At 43.2% G+C, this 12415-nt stretch overlaps 1 protein-coding gene across 1 annotated transcript in view; it reads left to right on the top strand.

Annotated features, from left to right (window-relative positions):
- ARHGEF28 (Rho guanine nucleotide exchange factor 28) overlaps positions 1-12415 on the top strand; it is a 307797-nt gene that overhangs the window by 255298 nt on the left and 40084 nt on the right. Inside the window, 4 exon segments of the mRNA XM_060009321.1 lie at positions 3668-3846; positions 4877-4968; positions 6487-6669; positions 10005-10136. Coding sequence (XP_059865304.1) covers positions 3668-3846; positions 4877-4968; positions 6487-6669; positions 10005-10136 — 586 coding nt within the window.

Raw genomic sequence — 12415 nt, 5'->3', positions numbered from 1 at the left:
ATCTGATCTCTTGAAGAGTTATTGGTGCCACCCTTAGAGCACATTTGCCATTAAGTGGGACACTAGGAATGCAATCCACCAAATGTCAGGATGGAGGCAGCCACAACTTAGGTCCTCTTGGTATAATGTGTTTGGCTATGGACAGTAGTAAGATGGTTCTGATACTGTTTCCTGACAATGTTAGTCTGCCACATAGCTGTCTTCATAAAGGCCAGTCAAGGCCTTGTCGATGTCAGGGAGCAAAAGAGAAAGCGTCATTCTGAGAGTCAATGCACACTACTGTTCAATCCTATGCTTTTTAGTTGCATCATGTACATTTAGTGGACACAAACCCAGGTATCTTACTTTGTAGTTAACAGCATGAGAGAGTTGATGCATTAGCTAGGAGTATACAAATATCTGGATTTCCTAGTACTCGCCATAGTATTTTAGAAAGGTATCGTCATGCTGATGACCACAGGTGAGATGCTCTGCTCCTTGTGCTGTTTGAAACTTTTCTTTAGTAAATTCTTAACTTGCTACGTGTTGCAGAAGACATGATGAATTTGAAAATGGCCAAGAAGATAAGCAGCTGAAAGTAGCCAGAGGTTGGAATAGGCTCCTTACAAGAGAATTTTGTTGTTTTTTAAAGAGGACTCTGGAAATGGGAGTAGGACCAGCTCTAGAAATGAGTAGGAAAAGGTACATGTGTTCACTAAATCCTGGAATACTGAATCTAGGAGGACCTCTTGAATATCAAAGAAGGTAGTTTCAAAATGAATGAACAATAAAAAAAAACAAAGTGAATGTGTAGATGTGCAAGTGCAAGTTCAATATGAAGTGACCTTAAGACCTTGTTATCACAGTGGAATCCTGAATGGAGTGATTCACTAATAGAATCAGCCACTTTATGGAATCACCAGTGGATATGGTGTAACAATGAGGCTGAATATAGCAGTTCCTTTTCCTCTTTCCCTTGGGCAGAGGTTGTCAACTCCAGTGTCTACAGGGATTGGGCAGGAAATGTAAATGAGTAAACTGGACCAGACTCTTGCTATCAAGGAGCTGATAGAGAGTGGTAGGGACCACAGTGAACTGGTGAATTCATGCCCTGTCTCAAAGAGGGCAGGGATGGCTCAGCTGTCGCCTGTTGTTTAAAATGAAGCTATGGGCCCAGGATTGCCAATCTTCTGCTTTCTCCCAAAACTCAGAAATCTAGAGTTTTTAAAACAGTGAAATGCTCAGTTTTTAAAGGCTGGCAATTATTTTTAAAAATCTTTTGTCAAAGTGCTGTGGTACAAAGAAAAGCTCTCTGCAGGCTGAGTTAGGCCTTTGCATCACTAGTTTTGTGGGGTTTTTGTTTGTTTTTTTTGCGGTATGTGGGCCTCTCACTGTTGTGGCCTCTCCCGCTGCGGAGCACAGGCTCCGGATGCGCAGGCTCAGCGGCCATGGCTCATGGGCCCAGCCGCTCCACGGCATGTGGGATCTTCCCAGACCAGGGCACGAACCCGTGTCCCCTGCATCAGCAGGCGGACGCTCAACCACTGCGCCACCAGGGAAGCCCTGCATCCCTAGTTTTTAACATCTGTCTCCAAAGTAGACAGGTTACCTCCATTCCTAGAGATTTAATTTGAATTCTTGATCATCTCTAGTGTCCATGTGTGATTAGTTTGAATAATCATGGTCATGTCCCTGATGCCTCCTGGTCTGTGGTGGTTTAATTAATGCTACGTTCTACCCACTGACCTATTTTTCATTTTTAAAATATCTGACGCCACCACCTCCTCTCCTGCAACACTAAACAACTAGTTCAAATAGTTATATATACATATGTGTGTGTGTGTGTGTGTATTCAAAGCTACTCTGCCTCTTTATGTATAGAGGCTACTGACCTTGTAAGCTGAGGAAGTTAAAACTGTGCTTTGCAAGAAGGAAAGCAGATAAGGTCTTAGATAGTAGATCCATATTCGAATAAGGGATGTTAACAGTGCTCAGGGGCTGTCCCTAATTAGAACAGGCAGTGTTCCAAGGGCTCTGCCACAAAGTGGCTTTTACTTCCATGAGCAGAGGCAGTGAGCAGGACTGGGTAGATCAGTAGTCTGTCCCAGCATGGGTTGCTTTTTTGTATTTGCTACTCTTAAGAATTGGATGAAGATAGAATGAAGACGTCCTCTGGCCATACCCTTGCACGCAACTTCAGATGTGGTAAAGCTGGGTGATGCTGGGAAAGCCGACGTGTCAGCACCAAGGAGTCAGCAGAGAGGGATGGAGCAGTGTGTTCTGGATAAAGGCGTCGCTCAGTCCAAGAGTACAAGAAGCAAAACCACATGCTGCAACCAACTCTGTAAACAGTGGTAGAAGCCACAAACCGAAGAAGATTCTTCATATTTAGCCCCCAAACTGTTCATCCTGCCGGCATTCTTTTGGCCATCATTTTCAACCATAACTACCTACCCAAATTAGTATTATCAGTGTCTTATTCATCTTTGAATCCCTAGTGCTTAGAATGGGGCATTGAAGGATCATAGTAAATGTTGATAGAAAAGGTGATTTAATCATGGCTTCGATGCCAAATTTTAGACTTTGTTCCTATTTCTCTCTGATGGAATTATGCCAAATATAGTTCTACTGACATTTATTGAGTTGCCTACTTTATTCAAAACATTGGGTTAGGCATATGAAGATGGATTAGACCCATTCCTGCCCACCAAGGGCTCACCTGGTTGGTGGGAACAAGAGGCATTTGCAGGTTGCAGTGAGGCTATTGTGCTCAGTACTACAATAGCAGTAGACATTGGTTCTGGGGAATCTGAGGTCTTGCCTCTCCATTCTTTCCTTCTTTCTTTTTTTTAAATTTATTTATTTAATTTATTTATTTTTGGCTGGGTTGGGTCTTTGTTGCTGCACACGGGCTTTCTCTAGTTGCAGTGAGTGGGGGCTACTCTTCGCTGTGGTGCGTGGGCTTCTCATTGTGGTGGCTTCTCTTGTTGCAGAGTATGGTCTCTAGGCGCCCGGGCTTCAGGAGTTGTGCCTCGCGGGCTCTGGAGTGCAGGCTCAGGAGTTGTCGCGGACGGGCTTAGTTGCTCTGCAGCATGTGGGATCTTCCCGGACTAGGACTCAAAACCTGTGTCCCCTGCATTGGCAGGTGGATTCCTAACCACTGCGCCACCAGGGAAGCCCTTGCCTCCCCAGTGTTACCTTTCATATTTACAGTTTACTCTTTGGTACTTGGGGTTCTGTACCCATCAGCTTATTGAAACAGTGTTACTGTTAACTGCCAAATCCAGTGGACTCTGTAGGTCTTCCAACCCTCGTAATCTCTTTGTAATATTTGATACACTGTTTCCTATACCATGCCCTTCTAGAAAAATCTCTCCATCCCTGACTACAACAGTTTTGATATTTTTTTCTTACTGCTCTGATTGTTCTGTCTTTTTAAAAGATATCCTTTTAAACCACCAGTTCTTAAGGACAAACATTCTCCTGTGTCTTCTTTTTCCATCCTCTCTTCAGCATAACCTTTTCATTGGAAATCTTATAAGCTTCCACAGCTCTTCTGTGGAAGAGAAAAGGTTGAAGTGAAATAAGATTTGCCTAATACTGTTGCTTTCCTTAGCTACTGTGTTTTGTGAGACCCTTGCTTTAAATAGGACACTGTTTCATCTGCACCTCATCCTATTTTCTGCAGGATCAGAAGCCATCAGTCATTTCCCTTCAGAAGCTCATTGCTAGGGAAGTTGCGAATGAGGAGAGAGGAATGTTTCTGATCAGTGCTTCATCTGCTGGTCCTGAGATGTATGAAATTCATACCAACTCCAAGGAGGAACGGAATACCTGGATGAGGCGGATCCAACAGGCAGTAGAAAGGTAACATTTCCTTCTGTCCATTATTGAGGCAATGGACTTGTTCCATTGGGGAAAATATTCCAACTGTGTCTCCCCTGAATGAAAACTTAGCCTCAGCCAGAAGGGTCTGCTCCCCACCCCCTGCCCCGGCCTGCAGTAGCCCCTCATCTGCACCTTTTTCCTCCATGCCTTCCTGCCTGTAACGTCCTGTCTCCCTCTGCCTGTGTGAATCCTGCCCATCTTGCTGCCGCTCATGGCTCACCTCCTTCCTGAAGACGTCTTCAGTTCCACTGGTCTCTTCCTTACCTGAAATTCCTTAACACCTGCTCTCAAAGCATTTATTTGGTGCTTGTCATCTTCAGCCTTGCAGCTATTATCTTTTCTATGTATATATGTTTGGTTATTAGATTGGAAGCTCCTTGAGGGCAGGGACCATGTCTGTGTTTCTCTTTGTCCCTAATTCTGAAGAATCATTCAATAAACCTTTTTAGATGGCTGGATCTAAGTGTGCTGCATCAACTTACCCCTCATTACTTGTGCAAAGACAGTTTTTATAAATGGGGATGTGAGGGTGATCATTCTTAATGGTAACTTGATTAGTTAGATCTTGAATGATGTTGTGTAAAATTCCTCCTCCTCCACTGCGCCCCACCCAACCTGGCACCCTACCACTGTCCCCTCCAGTCTCTCTACCTTCATTAAGAATGGAAGTGCCCAAATGCAGTAGGAAGCAACAATGATGATTTGAGTTGTACCTACCAGTGGCATTGGTATTGTGTGCATGTATGAGTGTATGTTTGTGTATGTGTGTGTTTGTTGAAATATTTGAGTCATCCTAAACTGCTGACTTTGAGAGCTATGTTATAGTATGCAAGGTCCATTATATACTCAAGAAAACCAAATCTCTTGGCCAGGGGGCACGATGAATTCTCTTTCTGCTGAATTTTTCTTCTCCGAATAATTCTACTGCCAAGTTCCCATGTCTTTCTAACGAGCCTAAAGATACTTGGATTTGGTTTCAGTTGTCTCTCTTGACTATTGTCTTTTAAAGTTGCCCAGAAGAAGAAGGGGGAAGGACAAGTGAGTCTGACGAAGAGAGGCGGAAAGCTGAAGCCAGAGTGGCCAAAATTCAGCAATGTCAAGGTATAATGCAGACGCCTCTCGTTCCCGGGTCGTGCAGTTCTCCTTGGAGGTTGGGAAAGCCCAGGTGTCATGAATGGGAACGTATGACTAAATGATTAATTCTGTGCATGGGAGGCCCACACCGACCACTCTCAAAAAAATACATACAGGGGCTTCCCTGGTGGCGCAGTGGTTGAGAGTCCGCCTGCCGATGCAGGGGACACGGGTTCGTGCCCCGGTCTGGGAAGATCCCACATGCCACGGAGCGGCTGGGCCCGTGAGCCATGGCCGCTGAGCCTGCACGTCCGGAGCCTGTGCTCCGCAGCGGGAGAGGCCACAGCAGTGAGAGGCCCGCGTACCGCAAAAAAAAACCCCAAAAACAAAAACACATACATACATGCATATATATATATATATATATATATATATATATATATATATATATATATATATATATATAGTTAGTAGATATCAATCTATCTACATATACATACATACACATATATATATATAATATATGTATATATATATATACACTGGCACTAAAGGTGCTCAAATAAAATGACTCCCTCCCTCCTTAGTGATTAAAAATATATTTAAAAAATTCTGCATGTAACATAACAGCAATTGTGGACAGTATGGTGCAGATGGGCATTGGACCTGTTGTCTAGTGTTTTGATTTTAGATCTCACACTGTTAGGTCACGGTTGTATGACTTTGGACAAGGAACACAATAGCTCTGGTCCTCAGTTTCCAAATCTGTGAAGTAAGGAAATTAGATGAGCTCAGTGATTCTCATCTCTGGCTGGGCCTTAGAATCACTTGGGGAGGTCTTTAAAAATTCTGATGTCTGGGCCTCACCCTCAATCAGTTCACCCAGAATCTGAGGGCAATGGGCTGTAGACATCAGTATTTTAAACTCTTCCTCAGTGATTCTGAGGCAGACTGAGAACCCCTGAATTCGCTTCTGGTTAAGGTCCCTTTAAGCTCTAAGAATTCTGTGACATGTTGAAATTAGAGGAAGATGATGCATGCGAAGGTGGTTAAAGACATCGGATGTTGAGAAACGAAAACATAAACCGGTATGTTTGGTTTTGACCAGGACTGGCTGAAGGCCGAGCAGTTCCAGGCCTTGCGTGTTTTCCCTTGTGGGAAGCGCTCATCGTGGACAGTGCCACCTCAATTTTCATTCCTGACCTTCATGTTTAATCTTAATAGAAAACAGCCTGAATAAACAAAGATCGGCTTTGCAAGGTTTTCGGGAATTAGGGGAATGGGAAATGAAACAAACATTTATTGAGTACAGCAAATTTACAGAAAAGGCAAAGGAAGCTCAGAGATGTTAATCATTTGCTGGAAAGTACAGTCACCAAGTAGAATAGCTAGGATTTCAACCTAGGTTTGTCCCACCCAATCAATAACTTGTACTTGACCTGTTCAATGTACTGCTTGCTAACTAGCAACATCTTTATCTTAGAGCCTGGATTTTCATTAGTTGTATTCATGTGATAACTTTCAATGGTTAATACTATTTCTTAGAAATACTCAGTAACCAAGACCAACAAATTTGCACATATTTGGAAGAGAAGCTGCATATCTATGCTGAACTTGGAGAGCTGAGTGGATTTGAGGATGTCCATCTAGAGCCCCACCTCCTCATTAAACCAGACCCCGGAGAGCCTCCCCAGGCAGCCTCATTACTGGCAGCAGCGCTGAAAGAAGGTAAGTTGCTTCCAAAAGGATTTGGTTCAACAAATTCATAAAATGTCTATTGGGCAGCTACGATGTGCCGTGTGCTACGGTCTTGGTGCTGGGGACACAGCAGAAGAAGACAAAATCCTTACTCTCCAGAAACAGAGAGTCCTTACTTATTCCAGAAACAGCAGCATATATTTAAAAAAGATGTCAGTTTGGTTCAAGTGCTATGAAGAAAAATAAGGGTAAGTGGAATAGAGAGTGATAGGGCTGGGAAGTTTCTGTTTTTGATAGGATGACTAGGGAAGGCCTCTTTGATATAGTGATATGTGAGCAGACAAGAAGTAAGTGAGAAAGCCAAGTAGATATCTGGGGAAAGAATGTTCCAGATGTCGGGAACAGCAGGTGCAAAGGTCCTGAGGCAGGTGAGTGCCAGGCTTGTTTGAGGAACAGCAAGGAGGACAGTGCTGGTAGAGTGACGTAGGAGTGGAGAGTGGCAGGAGATGAGTCAGAGTTACTTAGGACTCAGATTCCATGGACCGGATCAAGGTAAGCACTCAGAACTTCATTCTGAGTGAGATGGGAAAGCAGTACAGAGTTTTGAGTAGAAGAGTGACTTGATTTGTGTTTTAAAAGGAACTTCCTCTGGGTGCTGTGTGGAGAATAACAAAGTCTAGGGCATAACCGTGGGAGTTGGTGGCTGAAGGAGGGTGGAGGACGAGCTCACTGAAGGGGAAAAAGTTAGGGAGATGATAGGCCAGGGTACTGGAAGGACTGTGTTCACAGAATTGAAATTACAGAGAATCCTGACAAGAGTAGCATTGGGGGAGGTGAGAGAACTTCCACAAGGAGCCATGTTGTTTGAGGAGTCTGTAGATGAATGGCAACCAGGAGGACCAAGGAGTGGTGTAATCTGGTGGCATGAACTTCAAGGGAAAAACAGGTTTAGGGAGGAAATGGGGCCAATAGTCTGGAAGTGACAATAGGGACAGAGGGGGTTTGGGAGATAAAAGAGCCACCACCCGAGAGTGGAAGGGAATGCTGTCATTCAGCACATGGGTTGGTAAATTACAGACCACGGAGTAAATGCATCCCACCTCCCACCGCCTGTTTTTCAGCTGTAGTTTTATTGGAACACGGCCACACCCGCTTGTTTCATATCGTCTATGGCTGCTTTCTTGCTACAGTGGCAAAGATGAATAGTTGCAACAGAGACTGTACGGCCCACAAAGCCTAAAATATTTACTGTCTGCAGAAATGTTTGCAGAAAACGTATGCCAAGTTCTGCCTTAGAATCTCAGGACACTACCTATGGAAGAGAATTTAGAAATGATCAAATCTATTGTATCTATTTCACGGTTGAAGAGACTGAGGTCTTAAGGAGGGTGTAGAGGTTGTCTGAAATGGAGTCCACTGATGGAATCTCTTACTCATTTATTCATCAAATATTCATTAAGCATCTACCTACTGTATGCGCTATTGTTGGTGCCAACTAAGGAAACAGTAATGCTTTCATAAAAACTAGTTGGGGAAGATAAACAATACACAGAGAAACAAGGTTATTTCAGAAAGTCGCAAGAAAATAAGAGAATGGGATTGGATGAGGGGAAGGCTTTGCTGTAGAGAGGTCAGGAAAGACTGCTCTGAGATTATATTTTGAGGTGAAAATTGACAGATGAGAAGCCAGCTGTTTGGAGATCTGGGGGAGGACCATTCCTGGGCAGACAGAATGTGAGTATGTAGCCCCTGCATCTGGAATGGGCTTGGCATGTTCAGTGAAAGAAGGAAGGCAGGGTGACAGGAGGCAGAGGAGGCTGCTATGGGTGGGCAGGGACCAGATCTTTGTAGATTGTGGTTTAAAAAAAGAGAGAGAGAGAGACATTTTATTCCAAAATCAGTGGAAAGTTAGTTGTTGGAAGCTTTTAATCATGGGTGTAGCATGATCTTATTTATATCTTGAAAAGCATGAGGGTTGCTGAATGGAAAACAAGATAGAAGGAGACTAGTTTGCCTGGAGACTGTTAGGAAGTGCTTACAGAGGTTGAGATGAGAGAGAGGCTGGGGCCTCGGTCTAGACCAGGACTTTTGGCAATGCAAATAGAGAGAAGTGGGCAGAGGCAAGGTAGATTTTAGAAATAAAGCCGGAAGAACTTCCAAATGGGTTGACACAACCAGGGACCATCTCGTTGTCCCTGACGATGTCTTTATCAAATAAGTCGCGCACTCTCAATTTTAGCCTGTGCTGCTGGGCATTTTGTGATGCTCTGATACCTGGATGGTAGAACTTGGCACTGATCGTGCACTGCCCTGTAGTAGAGTTAGTTGTGTGTGTCTCTTTCCTTCTCTAGTCTGCAAACTCTCCTTATTAGTTAACAGATGCCCAGTGGCCCCCAGAACAGAGTAGGTGCTCAATGAGTAGTTGCTAGATTGAATCACTGGACAGAGGGATTTGGAAATATTTGTAGAGTCCTCAGAATTATACTATCCTGTGAGCTGGTTGCAAATTTTTAATTGTAAATAAGAACTTGACTTTCTTGGTGTGGCGTTTCCCAGTCTTACCAGATCCTAAGAGTAGCCATTGGTGCTTGTTTAAAATTCAAATCCCCTGTTTTCTCCTCTGGAGAATCTGATGCAGTAGGTCTAGGGTGAAGACTGTGAACCCGTATTTTATTTCAGGCACATTTGGGGAAATACTCTTTTGAAGAACAGCTAATATTTCTGAGTAGCAAGTTGTAAAATCCTAATGCCTGGGGACTTCCCTGGTGATCCGGTGGTTGAGGCTGCCCTCCCAGTGCAGGGGGCCCGGGTTCAATACCTGGTCAGGGAACTAGATCCCACCTGCCACAACTAAGAGTTCGCATGCTGCAACTAAAGCTCCTGCACGCGGCAAGGAAGATCCTGCGTGCTGGAACTAAGACCCGGCGCAGCTAAATAAATAAATAAATAAATAAATAAAATCCTAATGCCTAATATCATATTTAAATTAATTGATTTCAGGAAGTTTTTTTAGCATACTAATTTACTGGAAGTTGCATTTGAGTTATTTTTATACTGTTTGTTTTTTTATTGAATTAATTCTCTATCATAAAGTAATGCTAAAAGTATTGGTCTAGATTGTGGGTTGGTAAACGTTTTCTGTATAGGGCCAGATAGTAAATATTTTAGGCTCTGCAGGCCATATACAGTTTGGGGAACACAATCTTCTTTGTGCATGTGTGTGTATTTTAACAATGCTGTAAAAAGGTAAAAGCCATTTTTAGCTCCTGGGCCATATATATATATATATATATATACACACACACACACACACGCACACACATATATATTTTTTAATTTACTTTTGTTTTCCTCCTTCTCCTTAGCCGAGAGCCTGCAAGTTGCGGTGAAGGCCTCCCAGACGAGCGATGTGTGTCAGTCACCCAAGGAAGGTTGTGGAGAACCTGCTTTGCAGGATGTGTTCAGTTCTCGGGACACACCTGGATCACCTACTGCTTGTAAGTGAGCATGTAGCCTTTGCAGTGAGCCTGGGCACAGTCCCTGGAGCATATAGTGGGCACATAAAATGAAGGCAGTGACTCTGTCCTGATTTGAAGGGTACGAGTGTATTCTTTTGAAAAAAACCTGAGAATAAATATGCTAGCCTCCTTTACCTATAGAAGTGACACTGGTGTCCAAGGACAAGGACTTAAAGAATAGTTTGTAGGTTACACTGCCATTACCCAGGGAAGCTGTGTCCTTCGTTCAAACCCTACCCTGTCTTGTATTTGCTATGACTTGCTGAATACAGTCTTGAAAGAGCTTTGACACTTTTTGGTCTTTTGGAAAAGGGTCCCTGCAGTTCATTAAAGAATGAATGAACCTTTACCTTAATCTCATATCATCAACTCAGAAAACATAACTCAGAAAACTAGAATCTAATGCATATATGCACACATGCACATGCACAGACACACACACACACACACACACACACACACACACGAGGTTTAGTGTTCGGGTTAAAGGCAGAAATGCCGGAAGATTCTTGATCACTGTTGTCATACACTTTAGTTGAGGTCAGAATTCATTTATTAAACAGTGTTTCAGTAGATTTTAAATACAGAAAACTAGAACGTGGTGAATGGATTTAGGTAATTTCTCAGAACCGAATTATATGTATAGTTGTGAGCTAAATATTTAGTTCCCTAGAGGTTTCTGAGGTAGGACCATAAAGGATATAGTTTCATTATGTCTTGGTGATTAAAAACCTTACTTCCACCAGGTCTTCTGTGCACAGATAAAATGTCTTTAGTAGCTAGAGACTGGAGGATTAAATGGTCTTAGAATTTCTGTAACAGCATCCCTTGGTTAATTGAGATACATGGAAGCAGTACAGTTTTTAAATTCTATACTTTTTTTTTAAACCAGAGCTAATAATTATTCTTAAGTTCTACTTTATGTAATCCTGGGTTTCTATTTTCAGAATGTGCACATGTGTTTTTCATTTCAACACAGCCCAGATTTGTCAGGGGAGTTGTACTGCCCCAGGTGATTTGCTTTTTAAAGAAGAGTCTGCCGATGCCATTGAGGAAGTTCTAGCTAAAAATACGGTGTAGGGATCTGCCGCTCTCAGCCTCAGCTCAGGGACGGCTGGACAGGCTCCACTCAGCTCCTGCCGCTGCCCAGAGCACAGGCCGCACCTACCTCCTGTCAGACCAGGCAACGAAGGCTCTCCCTGTCCGTATCCGCATCTCCCCCTGACGTCTGCTAGAACCATGGGAGGCTGTTTACAGGGGCTTGAAGTCAGGGTTCACGTAGAGGAGGGGCAGGCTGGTGGGGTCTTGTACCGGTTTAGTCCTGTGCTGGGGTTTAGTGCTGGGCTGGATTGGAACACGGTGCTACAAGAGTTTGATTCTCTTCCTAGAGTTGATGAGGGTGAGACACACTGTCCTGAACGGAAGTCTGTAACTGGATGGTTTGATTCTATGATTGACTTGGAGGACTGGGTCCTTCTAAGTCGGGCCCCTGTCAGTCTGAGCTTACAGACCAAGCAAGGCCCTCTATTTTTAGTCCTTGAAATACCTAATCAGGTGGACAGGTAGAATCTACTTCCTGTGAAATTCTGAAATTCTGAAATAGAATACAGGAGCAGAGAGACCTGGTCCATGCCACTCTTCTGCCTTCATTTGGTTCACCATCAGCTCCTTTTCCCATTTGATGGTCCTCGTATCTACTGGGGGCAAAAGAGAATGGCTAATTCTCTGGTAATGCTTTTGGCATCTCTCTAAGAGTTAAGAATAGTACCCAAGAGTCCAACCGTTTTTTGAGTGACAGAAGAATCTCTATAAAGTGTTTGTTCACTGTAGTGAAAAAGTGTTGACTAGCTTGGGCAAAATGAACTTAATTTTTAGTTGATTTAATTTGGAGCTATTTCTGCTTAAACAAAAACGTCTTTGGAATAAAAGAGGACTGTCATTTCCCAAAGACCAAAGTGTTTTCTAATTAATTTAAATAAAGAAAAAGTATTTCCTTCGTCAGTAATGAAGTTTCAAGATAGCACAAAGCGAATATCTATTTCACCAGGGTCCTGAGTGGACATGGTTCCAATGAGACTCTGTGTGTGAAAGGGCTTTGGAAAGTCTAGTTTTAATATGTGCAAGGTGAGCATGGTATAAATTTTAACTGAGTTCACGTGGGTAAAGAAAGAATATCCCACCAATGGAGATTAAGTGGATGGCGTGAAGTCTGTATTTGGTACTTAAACGTATCTCTGGACTAGAAATATCTCTGTGTT

Source organism: Delphinus delphis, chromosome 3 (genome assembly GCF_949987515.2).
Source record: "Delphinus delphis chromosome 3, mDelDel1.2, whole genome shotgun sequence".
NCBI lineage: Eukaryota > Metazoa > Chordata > Mammalia > Artiodactyla > Delphinidae > Delphinus > Delphinus delphis.
The sequence above is the reverse complement of the archived record's forward strand: the minus strand, read 5'-3'. Positions and strand labels throughout refer to the sequence as shown.